General features: G+C 40.0%; 1 protein-coding gene across 4 annotated transcripts in view; it reads left to right on the top strand.

Annotated features, from left to right (window-relative positions):
• RCOR3 (REST corepressor 3) overlaps nucleotides 1-13,665 on the top strand; it is a 40,843-nt gene extending 27,178 nt beyond the window's left edge. For all 4 annotated transcript variants that reach the window (XM_087827806.1, XM_087827805.1, XM_087827807.1 and 1 more), the window contains 3 exons: nucleotides 4,007-4,064; nucleotides 11,869-12,110; nucleotides 12,566-13,665. In XM_087827806.1, the coding sequence (XP_087683932.1) occupies nucleotides 4,007-4,064; nucleotides 11,869-12,110; nucleotides 12,566-12,910 (645 nt within the window). In that variant the 3' untranslated portion in view covers nucleotides 12,911-13,665. The remainder of the gene's footprint in view (nucleotides 1-4,006; nucleotides 4,065-11,868; nucleotides 12,111-12,565) is intronic.
• The last annotated feature ends 7,960 nt before the right edge of the window (nucleotides 13,666-21,625 follow it).

Below are 21,625 nucleotides of genomic sequence, written 5' to 3'. Positions count from 1 at the left end.
TTTTGTTTCATACTAACATTTTATTATTTTAAAAACAATGGTATTTCAGACTTGGGTTTGCTGTAGAACATTCTCAGTGGTACCATCCAGTTCACCGCAACTGCCACACAGTTTCAGATTCCTAGGTATATAAACAGGTCTCTACCGAAGCTTCTTGGGTTTAAAAGAGAGTATAAAAATTCGTAACTTAAGAGAATCCTATGTATTTAAAAATTTTCACCCTCTCCTTCAATCTGACCCCTCTTCCACTGCTTGCATTTAGTCACACAGGCTGTTTAATGCAAGTCACCCCCCAGCCGGCCCCGCCCTGCCTTCTCCACTGAGGTTTCTCCCTAAAGGTTGGCTTGGTGCTGATGACCAGTTCCCAGGGCTCTAACTCCTCATTACCTTTGCCTTTTTCTCCGCCTGGACATAGATGACAGCCCTCCCTCCCTTTACCGTTTGAGAGGTTATGATTTCCATCCTAACTAGTACATCTCAGCCGTAATTTTCCGTCCTATACATAGATGTAGGCATTCTCTAAGTTTTTATTCTCGAACTCACTTCTCTCTCTTCTCTTTGGAAATATCATACCATCTTATCACTTCACTATATTAGAGTGACATCATATGTACATTTAAGTGACACAAATTCAAAGATAGGTGTACTGCCAAATAAAAAGACAATGTTTAGCCATAGCAGATGCAGTCAAGCTGACAACTCTGCTTGAGCCCCGTCTGCCGAGTGCCTGCCCGGAGTGAGCAGTTCTGAGGCCGGGAAGTGGGTCCTGCTCCTTTAGTCAGTTTTAACCCCCACGGGCCTCCCGTGTGCATATGTCCTCGAGCTGAGTGGGACTCCAGTATTTAAATATGTATTCCTACTTTTCATCCACTACTACTCTAAGTTCGGGCCAAAGGCTTCCTCTGGAATTTAACTGCAAAGCTCGCGGTCCGTTTCCATGCTGGAGGAGTGCCTAGCCATGGGGGCTTGTGTGCCTGTCTCTCCCCATGGCTGCCTTGGTAAGAGCACTTCCAAAGTAAATGGGACAGAACTTTCATAAATTCATAGGCTGAGTTTAGAACCTCACATCTGAGTAAGATTTGACTCCATTATTTTCCCTCATGAATGTTTTCCAGACCCTTAAAAATAAGTTTGAATAGATGAATCTATGTTAGCCTAAAGTGGAACCTGCTCTCCACCTGAATGTCCTGCTTAATGCCGCATTTTCAGTGTATCCTAGGTCGAATTCATCATCTTAGCCCTGCCTTCCCACATCTCCCAGACCAGTGTTTCTTCTTAACTTCTTAAGTCCTTCACAGTGTCACCCTTCTCCCCACTTTCCAGGCTCCAGGTCTTACCAGAATAGGTAGGTTAAAATATCCCCCCCCCCCCCCCCATATTGCTTAATAAATTTAGCGTAAATTCATCAACCTTGGTATTTACTGCCCTTCCAAAAGTGGTCCTTGCCATATTTTAGTTTAGTTAAATCCCACTGACTTTGCAGGCCTATCACTTCTTCCTGACAGGTCCTGCTGTTCCCTCTGCATACATGGCGTGCCTTTTCCTGCAGCCTTTCAGAGACTTCTGTCCTTCAACCCATCTCCACCTCCAGGCCTCCAACTTTCCCTTTCTCCCATTTCCATTCATTGTGGCTTTTCTCTCATCTTTGTATTCCCAGTATACTCTGTGCTTTTCTTATAATAGTTATTTGTGTTCCTCTCCCCTCCTGATTTGCTTGTACACTGGCAATAAGTTTTTATAGTGCACACTATTTCTCTTTCATTTTTTGTTCCCTTTTCATTAATGGTACCTTTTCCTGCAGTTTCTGCCTTTCAGATTTAACAACTTAAACTTTGGTTGTTCAGGCAGTGTGCTAGATTTTTTTACATATATTCTAAGTATATCTTTATGTATGTTTTACACGTATTCTGATTTAATCCTCAGAACAATTTGCAGTGTGGTACTATAGGAGACCCTCAGTATCCAAATGCTTATTGATCTGAGGGATGCATGGAGAAACAAAAGTTACCAAACAAGAAAATATTCACTAATAAACTGAGCACTTATAGAATTGGGCTCTGCTCACCACCTTTCCCGAGTTAACTCCAGCTGTTATCTATCCCATCCGTCATATCAACATCTTGCCTCATTACTTTCTTGATAATACAGTGCAAATGCAAAACAAAACAAAATGAAATTGTAAATCTTGCAAAAGATGCAAAACTTCATGAGGCCTATGAAAATGCAAGAGAATGGCCTTCATCACTTGCAGCATTGTTGACAGATGGGTATCTAACAAAATAAACAATGGAAGAAAAAAAGGCGATGGCTCATAGATAAGCATTTCAATAAAGAATAATTTGATTACCAAACATTGAGAGGCCCTTGAGAAAATTGTTGAAGTCTTCAAAACAAAGGTGACCCATTCTGTGCTCATGTTACGCATTTCAAAGCTGGAGGATGTTATACCATTCACTAGTCAGAAAAGATATGCCAAAAAAATAAAGGAAAGCATGTAAGTTCATTATTTTTTTAATGAACTTTTTATACGTCTTAGTTTCATATTTGACATTAAATTGCAATCAATCCTTTATTTTTTTGACCATTTACTTTGAAATATTTGAGCCTGTTTAAAATAGGTTCTAATATCAATTATCCTTGGGTAACAAGGACCTCTTCTATCTAAGATAACATCATATTGCTTGGGTGTTAACTTAAATACAAGCTTCTACTCCATTCTTGTTATTCCTCTTGGGGGAGCAGATGTTTAAATTTTCTAGTTTTCCCTCTATCATCTTTTTCTTTATTTCTTTTCACTTCTTTAGCCTTAATTCATCTTTTTCTCATCACTGCCTCTGTACGTCCTATTCCGTCTCTTTCCCTTTACTGTTGTTGTTTTGCCTCACCGCCAGTATCCTAGCCCTGAGGATTACCCGCTGTCTGTGTGGCCTGCTTGCTGTTCTGTTTTAGCTTTATCATCTGGAATTCAGTGCTTTCTGTATTAGGTTTTTCCCTCCCTTTCTCTAAGTCCTATTTTCTTTTTTCTCTAATAATTTTTTTTAAATTTTGAATTTTTGTTTGTTCTTCTGAATGCCTACTTATACCTCTTCACGCGTGATAAGGAAGTTGGCGTTACTCAGAGCATCTGTGCTGTCAAAACTCTTATTGCTGAGACCAGGAGTAAGATAAAACCTAAACCCCCCTTCTCAAGGGAAACCTTTCTTTCTGTTTTGCCCAGCATGTCCCTGTATCACACGAGGGCACTTTACCTGGGCAGTTTCTACTGCAAACCTTGTAGGCTGGTGTACTTATTTCTGTTCCTCCATTTACTGCCAAAGGTCCTTGCTTACTGTCAGTGGGTATACACTGTTCACATCTGATCAGGTGTTTAATATTGCAATATTGCCATAATGAAAATCCTAAACTTAGGATTTTTTTGAAACAAAAAATATTGAGAGGAACATGGGAGGCCTTGGGGGAGAAATATTCTTATGATGGGTCACTTTCTGCTTCAGAAATTTAAAGAACTATTTTAGGGTGTAAGCTTGATCTATAATTCTGTGTTAATTTATGCAACACTATTTTTGGTAGGGTAAGGATAGGTAGTATCTAAATGTGAAGAGAGTAAATTTCAGAAAGAGTCACAGATCCTATCTAAAGAAAAAATGAAGTTCCCTAAATGCTTAAACGAGGCTAAAATTAGCATGTGCAGTGGCTGATAGGAACATTGTAATTGGAAAATGAGTGATTAATAAATTTTCTCAGTTTTAATATCTCTGACCAGAGTATAAATGTGAATGTTGTTCATTCTCACAAATTGGTACATTTTCCTTTCATTATCTTTTTGTGTGGGTAAAAGGTAACTCAATATATTTTTTTAATCCTTATAAAAATGGAATCTTCCAAATTCAGAGTTTTAGTAATCTGTTGTCTGTGATTTGGTGAAAAAAGTAAATAAGTAAATAAGCACTTTGGAAAAATGTCTGTCTTCATATCCTCATTAGGAAACTTTTCTTTAATTTTGTAGTCAAATCAGAAAATTAATGCCCGTTGGACCACAGAGGAGCAGCTTCTAGCAGTGCAAGGTATATTAAAGATAAGCAGTTCTTGTTGTTCATCGTTATCTAACTTGTCCTGAAAGGTGGCTGCCCTAGTTCTTCCCTGCCGTTAGAAATGGATTGAGAAAGGGCTCTTGTATTCACTGCAAAGTCCTGGTGACCAGGAATTCTGTTTTGTCCTTGTGAATATGACACACTGAGCCTCTGCATTTCGAGTCCTGAACAGTGCGTAACTCATTCTCAGAACTAAAAAAGGGATGGTGGTGACAGGCTTGCGCAAGTCATTGTCTCTCTGCCTCTGCCTTGGTATTCCTGCAGTTGGGTTCGTTCTCACCATATCAGGCATTGAAACTCATGGGTAAAAGCTTGAGTACACCAGTATGTGTTTCTTGTTTCTCTGTGTAATAGGGTTTCTCTATTTGATAAATGTCAGGTATCGAAAATATTAATGGTGTGCTTAACTTTCGGTGAATTATAACTTACTTAAGAGCTGTGCCACTGAATGCTTAGAAACCTGACTTTAAAAATACAGATATTACAAAAAAGAGACTTAAGAGACATATCAAAAATAAACATTTAGCATTTTTAATGCAGTACAGTATTTATAAGGATATTTTGTTGAATTATATGGCAGAACATTTTTTGTGTGAGATTGTGTGAGAAATACTGTTGGGCAAATTGGAAGCATTATAAACTTGGATTTTCACATGTCTGACTTACTTAAAGAAGGGAAAATCGTGTATTTTTATTCAGTGTTGTAGATTTTTTTTTCTCCCTTCAAAATAAACTATCTGCAGGACTGACTGTAATTTTAAGTTGGGTCTACAATTTGTTCCTTCCTGGGTGAACTCTCTTTTTGTTGAGCACTAATAGCTCTTTTCTGTAGGTTAACTACTATCAGAGAATTGGGCTCCAGTGAAAGATACAAGTATACCTTTAAAAATATTTCCAAGTATCCAAACATAGAGAACATATTTAACTCAAAAATGCTATGCTAGCACCATTTGGATGAGAGTAATGTAATTAAAGATTGATTAATAGGTGGCTCTGCAGTTTGGAGTTAATAAGAATTAGCCAGCCAGTGTAACTTGAAAATGTCACAGGAGAATGAAGATGGCCTTCTCTGTGGCCTCTAAAGCACAACAGTCATTTCATAAATAAAAATATTGGGTCCTGTGGAAGCAAGACACTGGCTATGCATTGAGCACATCTCTAATTGTAGAACCACCTTTTTGAATGAGTGAGAACAAAGTTTAATTAGTTTATAATGTTTGGTAATAGCTGTTTTAAAATTACAAACTGGTGATTTGTTTTTTATTTAAAAATTAGTATTTTTAATGGCTTCTTCAGATGGCTTCTTCAAATTTATTTAGAACTGTGACTTATAGCTAGAACATAGTATTTGAGTAGGCATTGCTTTTACTGATGTAAAGCCTGTGTTTCCCTCCATCGCAGTCTATAGCCTATAGAATTTAACCCTGGTTTCCAAGATTCAGTTGCTTAAAGATTAGTATATTAATCCTATACTCTAGTGTAAGAAATTATCCCAGTGAAAGGATTTCTGAAGAGAATCATGTAGGAAAGTCTGGGCTAATGTTTCTCTGTACAGCACTCAGGATTCCATACTGTTCTTACAGCACTACTTCAGGTGATAGCGTCCACTGAATCTTACGCCTAGGTTGGCTGTTACACAGAGCTGCATTCCAGGGAAGGGACAGTTGCAAAATTTACATATATAGTGTGAGCTACATATGTGGTCATTATCTCAGCTTATAAATATTAAAGAATTGAACATTTATAGATATAATCAAACATTTCTTCTCTACTGAGATATATTCAGTATTATGTTCTTACGCACGTCTGAAAAGTAACAAGTTACACTAGTGCAGCAGCAGTGTATACAGAAATATGCATGTTCTTAGGACTTCAAAAGTACTTTCTTACCATGTTAATATCTTTGTTTTTATTTACTTGACTCTTTGTGTGGAATTTTTGTTTTCACTTTTTTTGTTGTTGTTAGGTTTTTTTGTTGTTTATGTTGTTACATAAAATAAAGCAGTATAAAGCTATTTGTGTCCAAGATTGTTATTTGAGGGAGAATTAAAAAGTGCCATTTTTGCCTCATGTGACCACACATTTACATAATGCTCAGAAGTATGTCTTATAAACAATATAATTATATAGTAATGTCACCTGCACCTGAGTCTCAGTGTGGTTGAGGTACATAATTGCAGTTTTTATTTAAACATGTATGGTTTGCTATCAAGAGATACTTATCTTAGCAGGCAATTGTTTTTTGTCTTTTCTCTTTCTTTTTAATCTTTATTTATGATAAACCTTTTATATGGTGTTATTCTTATGGCCCTTTCAGTTTTACAAAGTAACATGTTTTAATTTATATAGCACTTTATACTTAATACATTTTACATAGATTTAGCACGCATTTGTTAAAGGCTTTATTTTATCTTGCTCATAGTTGACTATTACAGTGACCTGGAGAGAGAAATACTGACTCTAGTGTCACTAGTGAGATTAATAACTCTACTATTAAGTAAACTTTTGTTGTAACTCTGTTAAAGCCAGATAAATATATTAAGATAATTTCCTAGAGCCTAAATATATACTTCCCACTTTACTTGCTATCACTCATACTGTTGTTAACTAAATACTAACAATTTAATATTTAAATAAGTGAATATTATTTTAATAATTTCAAAATAAGTAATAAATTATTTCCCTTTTGCTTCCTTATTTAGAAGGGGGGAAGGTCCTGCTCAGATCACATAGGAATGTCTATTTATCCTGGTGTAATGTATCACTTCATTACATCAGTTTCAGTTCTAGCTATGTTATAACTTCAATAACATTCTTCAAGAGTTCCCAGATGGGATTTTATAGATGCTGATAATTTAATCCTCTTAAAATACTTGCCAAGAATGCTATTTCTACAACTTCTGTAATCTGTTTCAGCCTTAAGTATCTAAATTTTCTATTATAACAAGTTAGTTAACAGTGAAACCAATTATAGTCTTCACATATTTGTATTAATGGTGAAATATTCCTGCTTATAGTTTGTGTCATATAAATGTGTTTTTTTTCTAATCTGTAGTACTTTTAGAAATTATCCTAAAATCAGTCTTGATATTCATATGATAAACATTTCTTATTTAGCAAAAATTAGGAAAGGAAATAGATTCTAGGTGGGTTGTTGTTTTGTTTTGTTTTTTCATGAAAATGAAACAATTGTGCTGTATTAAAAAGTAACAACATATTTAAATGATAGGACAAAACATTTACTCTTTAAAGTACATAAGGACAGAAGCATGGTATACAATATTTGCCATTTTTATTTTGGATCTCCTCTTAAGTGTACAATATTTATTTTATAGTCATTAGTGCTAAAAAATAAAAATGCTCCCCAGCTAAAATATTTGTGCTATTTTAGGATAAACAACAAAAATGTTTCCAGTTTTATCAAGATTTCCATTTTAATTTTTAGTTAGTTTTTTTTTTTCATATTGTCAGCCTTCTCCCATAAAACAAGAAACAGCAGAACTACATTCAAGGGGTAGGTTATGCTTGCAGTTCATTGTTGCCTCTCTCCCTGTAGTTCACATTCATTCTGTTCTAGGAGAAACCAAGTTGCAAATCTAGGACTTACCTTCTTTGTCATTTTATCTCATACTTTCTAAAAAGTTAGAATGGCCCTGGCCGGTGTGGCTCGGTGGTTAGAGCCTCCGCCCTCCCACCAGAGGGTCATGGGTTAAGATTCCTGGTCAAGGACACATACCTGGGTTGCAGGTTCAATCCCCGCCCCGGTCAGGGCTCGTGGGAGAGGCAACCAATGGATGTGTCTCTCTCACATCGATGTTTTTCATCTCTTCCCACCCCTCCCTTCCACTCTCTAAAAAGCAATGGAAGAAATATCCTCCAGTGAGGGTTAAAAAAAAAGCTAGAATGGTTCCTAAAGGAGGGGAAAAGAAGATTTGGCAGCTGGTTAAGATATAACTAGGACATGAACGATGAAAAGGAAGTGGAAGTAGGAGGTTCAGACCTTTGCATCTAAAAGGCAACCATGTGCTTTAGAGAGTGTCTTCTGTAATAACAGATATGATAAGAATGGAGATCAAAAAGTATAATTGTCAGCCCTCTGATGCACTTGCTTCAAATAATTAATGATTCAATATTCTGAGCATTTTTATGATGGAATTTAACTTATACCTATGGAAGATGGGAATGTAAGACTCAGAAGAGAAAGGCTAGACATTGGAAAAGAGTATTATGATTTGACTTTTAGCACTGGCAGAGATGTACCAGTCACTGCCCCATTGCAATGGGTATCTTTTTTATCTTCTTTAATACAAATTCTTGAAGGGACTTATAGGAAGTAGAAAGTAATGCACGTTTTCAAATAGTTTGAGTTTAAAATTAATCTCTTATTGATATGAAAGAACCACACCCTTGGAGTTTCCAAAATTTAAAAAATAACTTCTTAATTATACCAAAAATAGGTTCATGATATCCTTTCTATATAAGAAAAAAAGAGCCTATAATTCCATGTCCAGAGCTGGGAAGAAACCCGGTATCACTGATGTTCTGAAGTTACTGTCTTACTAGACAACACTCAAAAAAGAGGAATGTATGTTTTTTTTGTTGGGTAATGTAGAATACTGATTGGAAAATGTGGGCTTTCCTAAAATGTAATGATAATGCAGTATCCTAATGAGTTTTAGTTTTATGTTACTTCCCAATACAGAACTTGAAAGTATATATACTAAAGGTTGTAAGGTTTTATGTGCCAGAAAGGAGTTCATATAATTACCTCCTTTCATTTTAACTTTGAAATGAAATTTAGAAATCAGACTGAAAACAATTTTTCTCTCCCTGAGAAATTTACAATTTACCTCTTCCAGGGTTCTCTAAAGTTTTATTCCACTAACCTTTGAAAACTGGCCTTTTGCCCTAAATGTGAGAAGTTTTGTTTCAAACCATAGTTCAAATGAACCTAAGCCTTTAATATCTTCAGGGAGAGAGAGATTTAATGACTGTATTTCATTTCCTTGCTGATAAAGCAGTCAGGTGACCTTGTTTATTATAAACTGTGAAAGAAGAAGGGGCCATCCTTACCCAGGTACAAATTGGAACTAAAGGAGCTCTGATGCCGTATGTTGTTAAAGTTAGTTGCTCAGCGTTGTTACTGCCGCCAGATTGTCCAGGAGCCTAGCTGGGGATTTTTCTAAAGGAGCAGTTCTATTTAGTCTTTAATTGGTGTTTTACTAGAGTTTGCCTAGTTATCAGCCACTGTATAAAGCTTAAAAGTTCTACCTTATAGCCAAAATATGCCGTTGCGCAGTGTTTTTGGGAATGCGAAGGTAGTAAAGACTTCTGTGTGACTTCTGTGGTTGGAGAAGAAAAACAGAATGAAGCCTTATAGGGAAGAAAAATCAGTCATATTTCCTGAGCACTCCTGTGTACTCAGCATTGTGGTAGTGCTGGTGCTGATGTGTATCCATAGGACTGTACTTCCCAGCCTTTCACATTGTGGCAAACAGAAAATGATGAAATTTGTCACAACACACAGGGGAAACAGATGAGGGACTGCCACGGAAGTCGACTCATGCCCCGACCCTGCGCAGGCATCCTGCAGACTGAGGGCACTAAATATCTGGGCCCTTTGTTCCAGAACATGATTGGGGTCCTTAGCTAGACTGCAGAAGTCTACGGTGTGGTGTGAACCTTAACATTTTGCAAAGTAGTTAATATAAGACTGCCATACACAAGTTAATAATAAATATAGCTAGGTGACTTGGAAAAGGTTCTTGACATCCAAAATGTCTGGGAAAACTAAAGCTCCTGTAGGAAGTAGCTCTGGTTTGGTGGTCTGTAATTCTGGAAGTGCAGCAATATTGTGACAAGGTCAGGTCCATTGAGCAGGAGAACATAAAGTGGAAGATCAAAAAGAATAGAGTCAGAAGAAGCAGGGACAGTTAGAAGAATGCATGTGGAAACAACTTAATGGTAGGTTTTGGAATCTATTTTACTCCGCAAGTAGATGTTCTGTAATATCTTCAGACTTGGAGTCAGAATTTGTCTTAATGTGAAACTCATGTATTCAGTAGGGTTTGGTCATTTCTAGAATGTAAGTTAAATATCTTTTTATGAAAATTAGGGTACTGCACTTGATTTCTAATCCGTAGTGATTTTCAGTGCAGTGATCTCAAATGACTTGCTGTTTTCCAAAGAATGTGTAGCAAGAAGGACTTAAATATGTAGCAGTAATTCCTAATATGAAATAACCTTGCATTTTTATTGCCAAGTAAACCCTCAGTGGAATAAATGAGCATAGTTTACATACCCAAAACTCTGTATTAAAAATAGGTTATGGTTATAGCTTAATACATTCCCCCCAAATGCTCTAAGAGTCAAGCCTAGCTAGTTGGATGTAGCAAGAGATACTTACTCCCAAGTTCTTGATATAAAATAAGGGCAGAATTTGGAGTCAAAAATTACATTATATCATGGTGGTGCTCTAAGGTAATTGGGTAATACCGTAGGTATCAGTAAGGATATAGCTAGTGTTTCTACTGGGTCTTAAATACCCTCACATGATTATCTCCTCGTGATTGTACATGTTAAGTTTATTTCAGTCCCCGTATTTCTAGTTGCTCACAGACTGTATCATAAGCATCAGCATTTTTGTTCTCTGTTCTCCGTGATTAATGAGTTATTGTTTTCTGGTACTTTAAAAAGCAGTTTTCAAGCGCAAAATCAAAATTTTTGACAGCTTTTATATTTTGAGCTGAGTGCATCTCTTTCTAGAGTAAGTCAGTGGACCTCTTTTAGAATTAATTAAGAGCACATTATTATCCATCTGATTATATAAAGTCATTTTTAAATTCTGCAGCATAATTGACTGTCTCAAGTTCAAAAGTCAATGTTAATGGGGGGATGGGACACCTGTAATACTTTCAACAATAAAGATAAGTGTTTTTTAAAAATCAGTGTTATCCTTCATAATATAATTTAATAAAATTTCCATAATAAAAAGTCATGTTCTCAAATAACTGAATGTACAGCCCTTAAACTTCAGGTGGTGGTGAGAAGCGTAAATGCTTTGCAGGTGGTCACTACTACAGCCTGCCCTTAGTCTGTCCGGCTCAGCGAGGCTCCTCATGCAGCCTTTCGAACAAGATGAGATGAGTTGAAATCCAACTAACTGGAGAATACCTTCCCGTTTTGTTTATCGGATCGTGATGATTCTCTTGCTTTTAATTCCTATCTCATTTCTACTTCCTGGTACCCTGGTGAGATAGCAAGTAATCATGCTGACGTTGGTATTAAGACCAAAATTATGATGCTTTTCTTAGTGGGGGAACCCTAAGACGACTCACACAGTCCATGGAGGGGATAAAAGATGGCTCATTCCCATCCTGTTTTGTTTACAAACGGTGTTGCTCAAATTTAGGTGACTGGCTACTAGGGAAATAAATGAATGTGGAATTGAGGATGGAACAAAGAATTCAATGCTTTACAATAAATGGACTGTATTTGAGAGTTCAAGAGAGGATTGGAGAAAATAACTGAGTATGTAAAAAATGGTAAGTTTCTGATTGTTCAGTTGAAGGCAAGTGGCTGGCTCGATGAAATGACATAAATGAGTGTTTTCATCTGGGACCCTGATACCTTAGCCTGTATCTCAGGACCGAGAAATGCGCAGAGTTTATCAGAAAGGATTTTCATTGCTGGTATCTTGTGTGTGTGCATGATGTATAGTACACACAGCTCTCCTTACTGATCCTTCACCAGGTGTATTATTTACTTTGCCTTCCAGGTGTCCGCAAATATGGTAAAGATTTTCAAGCTATTGCAGATGTAATTGGCAACAAGACTGTTGGCCAAGTGAAGAACTTCTTTGTAAACTACAGGCGTCGGTTTAACTTAGAGGAGGTATTGCAGGAGTGGGAAGCAGAACAAGGAACCCAGGCTTCTAATGGTGATGCTTCTGCTTTAGGGGAGGAGACAAAAAGTGCTTCTCATGTGCCATCAGGGAAGAGCACTGATGAAGAAGAGGAGGTGTGTTTGTGTATGGAACTTGAGCTGCTATGAGTCACGGAGTCACCGTCTTGGGTGGTGGCCTGTAAGGTGAATTTGTCAGAGGACTAGCCGAATGAGCGCAGAGGCTGGCAATACACTTGCGCAGCGCGCTCGGGACCCCAAGTCGGTGACGCGCTGAGTCTGACCCTAGCGGAACGGACAGTGTATTGCTCCTTCATAGTCTTATTTTTATTTCCAGTGTTAAGCTGTTTACTAATAATGATGCCTGTTTGGTAGCTTCGTTGCTTTTTCAGTTTTGGGTTTTTTTGTTTTGTTTTGTTTAAAATAAAAGAAGCTTGTGCTTCCCAAAAATACCGGTGTTACGTTTTTGTTTTGTTTTGATTTGGTTTGGTTTCCCTGTGACAGCTCAGACTGTAGTGTGCGAAGCCCTCAGGAGCCGTGGTCTCACACAGGTGCCTTTGTTTCCCCTCTAGGCGCAGACCCCGCAGGCTCCCCGGACTCTGGGCCCGTCGCCCCCCGCCCCGTCTCCCACCCCGGCGCCCGCGGCCCCCACGGCCGCGCTCAACCAGCCGCCGCCGCTCCTGCGCCCGCCGCTGCCCGCCGCGCCCGCCCTGCACCGGCAGCCGCCGCCGCTGCAGCAGCAGGCGCGCTTCGTCCAGCCCCGGCCGACGCCCAACCAGCCCCCGCCGCCGCTCATCCGCCCCGCTAACTCCCTGCCGCCGCGGCTCAACCCGCGGCCCGTGCTGGCCGCCGTCGGCGGGCAGCAGCCGCCCTCGCTCATCGGGATTCAGACGGACGCCCCGTCCTCGCTGCACTGAGCGGAGCGGGCAGAGCGCAGAGACTTCACCCCGCCCCGCCGGCCCGGCGGCCGAGCGCAGGAGGGGAGCCCGAGGCTGCCGCTGGATTTGCCGCGTGGGCGGCCTCGTGCGCGGCTGAGAAATGCTTTAGTTCACAGCCCAGAGGTTCTACAAGGAAAAGCCTACGGTTAGGCTCCTTTCGAGAGTCTATGTTCGGCAACATGCTCTCATAAAAGGAAAAAAAAAGATGAAGTGTTCTATATACCAAGGGGTTTTTTTGTTTTTACTGTATTTATTTTATTGAGATTTCTTTATATTCCTGCCTCTTCATAGTCAAGGCTCTTAGTACAGGAATATTGACTTAGGAATTGTGAAAACTCCTTAAGTTTTTTAAGATAAGGATGTCTGACATTTTTTTCTTTAATTTAATTTTAACATTTTCCTATGTTAGGAGTGCAAGAATAAATAACCTGCATTTCAAATTTTGGCATATGTTCATTTAATGCATATTTAAGAAATTATAACTGTATATCCCTTTTTTCAAAAAAAAAAAACAACTTGCTTTTTTTTCTAAAGGAATGTTCATATGTTCCTTTCAAAGAAAGCAATTTAATCAATTGCAAAGCAATTATATGAAACCACAAAGAATGTACTGAACCTGCTAAACATTTAAAGTGGAGTTTAGGGTCCTAGTGCAAAGTCCTTGTTAAAGGTCATTGCCCCATCAGCTATCAGTAATAAGAGGATCAGAATAATAATGCATACAAATGAGGACTTAATGTTAAAGTACAATGTCTTTAAGTTCCTTGAAAATGAAGTTAATTTTGATTTTTTTTTTTTTTTAATGTTTCTAAATGCTGTCTGCTTTTAACTAGTAGTTGCCTACATCTGGGGACTTTAGAAGAGAATTATATTTTGTCAGTTATGTGGAGATAGTGGTAATGGAAGCATTTATTACAATACCCTTTTTGTGTTTAGGTTCTGAACTTAAAATTGCCCTCATACTTATTAATATGGTCTGCATTTAATATAAATGATGGTTTCTTGATGAATATTGTACTATTTGGATACATTTGTGTATTTCTTGCAGCCAACGTGTATGGCTGGGTTTGGTTTAGGGTTAAGTCATCAACATTATTTTATAAAATAAATTTAAGAATTTGTTCTGTGTTATCTAAAGATGTATCCGTATATTGTCACAATCGTGCTGTTAACTTAAAATGCTGAGACCCCTTTTTATAAAGAAACAAAAAAACATTTCAAGTCTTCTTAATTCAACACATAATCATGAAGCACCTACAAAGAATATTTTACAAGTGATAGTATTTTAACCATGTGTTACTAATATTTTTGATATGATGATTTCATATTGGAATCATGACTTGTGCAAAGGGACAGATCACTCAGATTGCTGTACTAGTGGAACGTAAGGCTAAATGTTTGCACATTTGCATTCTCACCACATTTAGAACGACTTCACGAATGATCAACATCCAAGGGCCTAATTTATGTTTGAGAGGTCATATTCCCAAATTATTGGGAAAATAGTCCCTATCATTGGCTCTAAAGCCTTAAAGAGCTATTGACTTAAGTCCATTAATTAGCTTTAAGTTTGACATTGAGACCACTTTTTTCCGTTAAGGACCTTAATAAGTTCTGGCACTAAAATATTTTCTAAGATGTGTCTGTCATTCTCATTGGATCATCTTAAATAGTTCCTGCCCCTCGACCAGATAAAAATCTAACTTAAAATACTTAATATTCAAGAATTTATAATTATTTTTACTTTAAGAGTCATGGGGGACAGAAATATCTAAAGAAAATATCTAAAGCCTAAAGTACTTAGATTGTCTTGCCTATGTGCATATATACAGCTTTTATTGTCTTGTCTCTTGTCAGTAGGCCTTCAGTATGCAGTATGTGGCATATGTCAGTCAAGTTGGTCAGCACCAGCATCTGTCCAGCTGTTAAGTATATTGTGATTCATTTAAAATCTGTTCTATTCCAGCCACGGGCCAAAGTGCTGTACCTGAGGGATGTGCTGTGGTTTGATTTACGTACACTAGAGCACACAGTAGAAAAATCTTAGCTTCATTAGTAATATGACACATGTATATAGTGAGATGTCTTTATTGTGTGCTTTGCATATTTTGTAAATATTTTGCACGTCTTTTTTTTTTTTTTTTTTTTTTTTCGGTTTAAGCAGTGTTTGGCCTGGAAGAGTGATATGCTTGCCGCTTAATCAAAGGATTAAAGAGTTAAAGATGTCTATGTCTTCTATTTTTATATAATTTCATGTTGTACAAGGAATTTAGGACCTCTTCACTGTGAAATTCCAAATATTGATTTTTATAAAAAGCAAAACCTAGAAATCTTTTAATGACCATGTTATTAATTTTAAGGTTATTTTTGAAAAGTCACCCAAGTATTTTTTCATTACATAGCTAAAAATAAATCACACTGTTGATACATCTGGTAATATTAATGAAAAATTATGTTTTCTATAATTTAATTCCAGTGTAGTATGGATGGAGGTAAAGGTAAGTTATGATCAAAACTTTTTCTTAATCCTCTAATTAAGTGAGTAAAATACAATGTAAAATAAAGATGAAAGAATGTAAAATTCTATCTTAATAGGAATAGGTGTAGGGAACAGGCAAAAAAAAAAAAAAAAAAAAAAATTTCAAAAACATTAAGAGTGTTGCAAACACTTTGGTTGCAGTACCAAGTTTCAAAAAGGATATGTTACCCATAAATGTTAATAACTGCTGATCACTTAACACTGTGGTCTTACCATTTATCAGGGTCACCTCAAAGAGAAGAAGAATCTGACTTAAAACTCAAAGCAGGACCTTTCTCTTTGTGCTTCCCCAAAATGACTGATGAATACCTTCTGGTTACAGGAAACATAAGAGAAAGAAATGTATATTCGTTTTTTTAAGTTAGAAATCTGCCATAGATAATCGTGTATTAGAGGGCATCAGTAAGTGAATGCAGAAGTTTGAGGAACCATGCTGTATTATAAAATGTGTACAAGGAACTACCTCATTTTCTGACAGCATTTAATAGAAATACATGAACAGCTTTGCTTTTTCTTAGGAAAACAGGTCACGTGTAACTCCTGACTTAAATCTTTATTATAACTTGAACTTGATATTCTGCAGCAGTGGATTTTAGTAACAATAGAGTTTGGGAGTAAAGCATTAAAAAGAATGTCCCTAGATGCGTCACTTTGTGTCTTAAAAGGCCATGTGGCTTTATTTGCCCCCCCCCGTATTTCTCAGAAGTCTTATATACTTAAGGGAGAAACAGTGAAGACCAAAGATTAGTTTTGGATTGAAACGTTTGCAAATGAGCATTACCAGATTCAAAGCAGACTTGCCCATTGATAAGGGAGTTCGTCTCTACAGTGTGCTAGCTTAAACTAGAATCCTCACACCGGAATTGAGGTGAGCAGAGTGGTAAGGAAAAGATACCAGGGGTGTGAAGTAGGCCTAGGAGCGGTCCTCACGGTGTGAACAGCATGCAGGTAAATCTCCCGGGATGCTTTCTATTTCTCTGGATTGTTTTAAGAAAGGTTAAATTGTCATTCCGTGTTCTCGAATCATACTGAAACAGATGAGGTACCAATGAGAAGATCCTGAACAAGACCACAGCACGAAACCTCTCTCCAGGCGTCTCAGGCTCACTGCCCAGAGCAGTTTTAATTGGCAGGATTTGGCTTCGAGTCCTTTATTCCCGAGACCATTCGGTTCACAGGCTTGCCGTGCCCTGTGCAAGAGTTGAAAAGCAGTCGGAATTGCCGAGGGGCTCGTCCCTTGGCCTATATACACGAGAGTCCGCTACACGCCCCTCTCCCAGCTCCACTGAGAGCGTCACTTCTCTCTGCACCTCCCAGCATCCTCCCGACCAAAATCTTAACTGACATGACAGATGCTGAAATCAAAATAATCCTTAGCAGCGCTGGGAGGCTGGGGGGTGGATGTGCCACCAGCAGATGGAGGCAGAGTTAAGGAAAAACCATCACGGAATGAAGGAACCTCCCAACTTCGTGAAGGCGAAAGGGCAGGAAAACCGACATCCTCAGGAGGATCCCATCATGACCTGGAATCGGATTCCTGCTCCGGGGCATTCGACCCTCGTGCGTGGGCTGGGCTTAGTGACTTGCTCCGGGCCCGTAGACTACAGCAAAGGCCACAGGAGATCCGCAGTCAGGCTGAAAGGTTGTGCCTTCTGGCTTGGGTTTTCCACTGCCGCTTTGCTCGCCTGCCTGATGAAGCCAGCTGCCGTGTTGGAGAGGTCCTTGTAGCAAGGACCTGAGGCCAGGCCCCTGCCAGTAACCGGCAAAGAGCTGGGGTCCTCACAATAACCTGCCGGGACCAAATCCTGCCGACAACTATGGGCGCTTAGAAATGGGCCCTTCCCCACGTGGGCCTTGAGGTGACGAGCTCAGCCAACACCTTGTCTGCAGCCTACGAGAGACTCTGAGCGGGGAACTCCGCTAAGCTGTGTTAAGATTTCCTAACACCACAGACACTGTGAAGTATTGAGTGTTAGGAATACGTTTGGGGGTAATTTGTTATGCAGCAATAGGAAACAAACGCTTCTGCCCTGGCCGGGTAACTCAGTTCGCTGGAGTGTCCTCCCAGTACGCCAAGGTCACAGGTTCAACCCGTGGTCAGGGCACACACAAGAACAAGCAATGAGTGCGTAATAAACGAGTGGAACAACAAGCTGATGTTTCTCTCTTTCTCTCTCCCCCTTCCTCTCTAACAATCAATAATCGTATCCTTGAGTGAGTATTAAAAAAGTAAAAGTTGGAGTGACTATATTAATGTCGGGCAAAGATTTCAAAGCAAAGAATATAATCAGAGATAAAGATGGTACTTAATAATGCTAACGGTGCCAGTTCACAAGAGGGTCCCTGATAGAACTGCAAGAAGGAATTGGCAAATCTGACGTTAAAGTCTGATTTCAATAACCCATCTCTCAACAGCCGCCCTGCCCTGTGTGGCTCAGTTGGTTGGAGTGTTGTCCCTCCAGTGAAAGATTGCGGGTTCAGTAATAACTTTAAATTTAAGTGGCTTAAAGGCTCCAGTCACAAAACAGACAGACTCACGGAGAGCAAGCTGACAGCTGCCTGGAATGGGGGGACTGGATACAGCATGCTATATGCAACAACAAAAAGGAAGAAAGCACCGATACATGCGACAAAAGGGGTGAGCCTCAAAAACATTATGCTAGTTGACACGAAGTGCTACCTACTTATTTATATAATTCTTTTCAGAAAATTCAAAACTATAGAAACCGAAATCAAATGCCCTCTTGCCTGAATCCAGGGCTGGGAGTGGGGTTGACTGCAGAAGGACACAAGGGGTGATGGGTTGGTTCTACTCGTTCATTGTGGTTGCGGGTGAATGACTGGACATATTTACTAAAATCCATTGACTGGGTGAATTCTGTGGTATTGAAAGTAGAACAGTAAAGTTGTTTTTAAAAGAAAAGGGAAAAGTATGAAACCAAAGCCTGGGCACTGGGTGCAGCAGCCCCACACGGTGTATCACATGAGAGGCCCTCGTTGTGCCTGTAGAAGATCGAATGGAAATTCCCAGGATAGAGGGGCAAGGTCATGGGCTGCTGGGCTGTGTTGGAGTCAAAGATATTTCAACTTTATTCGTCAGGTTTTTTCCCAAACTAAGCCCTTCCTGAGCATATGCCTTTCCTTCTGTCCCGTTTGCTGTGAAAGGGAGTCTGTGACTAACCAATGTCACAAAACTGTTGTTTAAAATCTCTCCGTATAGAGTGGGCACCATTCTCAAAAAGAAAAAAAATGCCGAATAAACGGCCTTCCTTGTGCCCTAGCCACTTTGGCTCAGTGGTTAGAGCATCGGTCTGCGGACTGAAGGGTCCCGGGGTTTGATTCCTGCCAAGGGCACGTACTTTGGTTGCAGGCCCGATCTCTGGCCCGGGTCTGGGTGTGTGCAGGTGGCAACCAATCCACATATCTCTCTCACATCGATGTTTCTCTCTCTCTCTCCTACCCTCTCTGAAAAGCAGTGGAAAAAATATCCTCAATGAGGATTTAAAATAAAATAAAATAAATCTTTCTTGTTACTAACCTATTCCCAGTCCAGCAAAACCAAATTGTGCCAACCAAATCTTACTTCAATAAAAACCTCATTTGTCCAACAAAAAGGCTGACAATCAGACAAGCAAACCACAAACAGAGAACGGGAGGGGGGGGAGTGCCTGTACTGTGCAGGGAGTCCCCCTGGAACAAATACAGAATATATAGCCTCAGCTACAGCATCCGTCTGATATTTTTCAAATGTGTGCTGAGCCTACAGCAGAATAGATAAGAACAGAGTGAAATAAATAGGACAAAAACACACACAAAAACATGGTCTTTCTTGAGAGCCTAAGCTAAAAGAGCAGCTGCTGGGTGCACATAGACACACGAATTTTCCAGCAGCTTTATGTATACCTGCCAAAATGTGGGAGCAACCAAGATGTCCTTCAGTAGGTGAGTGGATAAATAAACTGTGGCACGTTCATAGATATATCCTTGGAAAAAGAGCCTTTGAAAAGGAGTCTTTTTACTTTTAAATTGCATCAGTCCTGGGAGAAGCTACCCCCACTGGCACTCCAGCACTCCCTGCCTTTCTTCTTGTGGTGTGATCAGCACCCTGACAGGCAGAGCTAGGATAAAGGTTATTTCTTGACCTTCACCACTGGGTCAAGAAATTAAACACACAGACATTAATTCTTTTATTGTTCAACGCAGGACCTACTTGGTGAGCAAGTGAGCATTCTGTGTGCTCAGGACCCTGAGGTTTTGCTTTTTGCCTGACAGTGGCTTCTGCTCTATCACATTTTCCATTACGTGCAAAGACTTTCCACTGTAACTTGCAATGGAAGTTAGAGGTGCAATCTAAGGCCTGAGGAGAGGATTTTTCCTCCTTGTCTAATCTCATTGATCTCTAAATGATGGAAGACAGGACCTTTTACCGTGCTTTAACTCACCCACTGCGTTGATGAGTGTTGTCATGGAAGGGCAGTCTTAGAAAGATAATGTACCCGTCCGCTATTCCAGTAGGTGGCACCCTTCTCTCTCCATCAGCACCGTCTCTTCTCTGCCAGCCAGGGCTGCAGTCTCCTACCCCTTTCACTCTATCCAGCCAAAGAGCTGAAAGCTATGTCTTTCTGAAGTCAGGTCCAAATCCCACCTGTCCCAAACTGAGAATTTGGCAATTTTGGGCAAATGGTTCCAGAGATGAGTTTTCTCATCTATATGATAGAGCTGATGATTAAACGGGTTCATACCATAGAGCACTGAGCACATTACCTGGTGTGTTATAAGACGACAAACCATGGCTATAACAGCAAGTATTTAATGTTTGTATTATATGTATTAAAGGCCCCCTTCTTCCCATCTGTCTTCAAGATCCTTGAGGAAAGGGATCATGCCTCCTCCATCAGATTGGCCTAGGCCCCGGGGGTTCGTCTTCTCTGTTCTTCCAGACACCCTGCCTAGGATTCTGCGATTTACAAGGGGACCTGGGAAAATGTTCTTGACTTCCAACCGACAGCCATGTAAAATTCCTCTACCTTTCTACTCAGACTCCTAGCCCTGGAGTCATGTGGCCTGTCCTTGCCACCACTGTGATTCACTATCGACCCCACCATCCGATTCCACCGCACTTAAAGCTTGGATATTATTCTTGAAACAAACTGACTACTTTATTCAGTTGATGGGGAAGGGGGGGGGAGACAAGCGAACCCACAGTCCGTGCCAGCACCGAGGGCCCTGAGCACACCTGCATAAGCACACTAGATGTTCCTGTTTCTAGCCAGGAAGAGGAAGTACACCTTTACAAAACATTGACTTCTAGTGTGCTGGGCGGGGGTGGGCGAGGAGAAGGCGGGAGGAAGTAGAGAACCGTAAGAGAAGGCATACTGTGTGGGAAACAGAGAGGTACTAAGGTTCATCGAACACCTGCTCTGTGTCAGGAGTACAGGAATGTCATCGTCTCACTTGATTCTCACAACAAGACAGTGAGACGCTTCTAGAGTCCCAGAGCGATGCCAGCAGGCCCCAAGTCCGCACGGAGTGGTTAATGCGGCTCACCAACCAAAAGGTTCGAATCTGAAGTTCTGGCTCTCGTTGATCAATAACACGCCAGGTAAAGACAGGCTGCTCCCTGAGGCCCCATACGTGTTCCTAAATGCACCAATGCCCACCCCCCTTCCCCATGATGACAACCTCCACCTCCCTGCGATATGTTTCCTACCTGGCCCCTGTGCACATCTGGGTGGGCGATATCATTATTTCCCCTTTTACCGATGAGTGCCTGAAGCTCAGGGCAGTTACAGAACTTTCCCACGGCTGCCAAACTGAAGCCTGACAAGCTTAGAATTGAAATCTTGGTCTACTTCTATCCAAAGTCCATGCCCTTTATGTTCCATCCATTTTCACAGGGGAGATTTATATAGTAACATCATTCAGAACATAGGCTCAGGGAGAAAAGTAGTAAGAAAGAGCCCCATATCTGGCCGTGGGGAGACCTGCGTTCAACATGTGGCTCTAGCGCTTGCTGACCATCTAGCTTTCAGCACATCACCTCAAGTCACTTCTCTGAGCCTCGGAGAGCTCATCTGTAAAATGGGTTGGCCAGGTCTACATCACAAGGTTGTTTTGAGGATCGAAAGAGATGTTTGGGAAGCCCTTGGGACACC

The sequence above is a fragment of the Miniopterus natalensis genome, chromosome 19, assembly GCF_054644295.1.
Source record: "Miniopterus natalensis isolate mMinNat1 chromosome 19, mMinNat1.hap1, whole genome shotgun sequence".
In the NCBI taxonomy this organism is placed as follows: Eukaryota; Metazoa; Chordata; class Mammalia; order Chiroptera; family Miniopteridae; genus Miniopterus; species Miniopterus natalensis.
The sequence above is the reverse complement of the archived record's forward strand: the minus strand, read 5'-3'. Positions and strand labels throughout refer to the sequence as shown.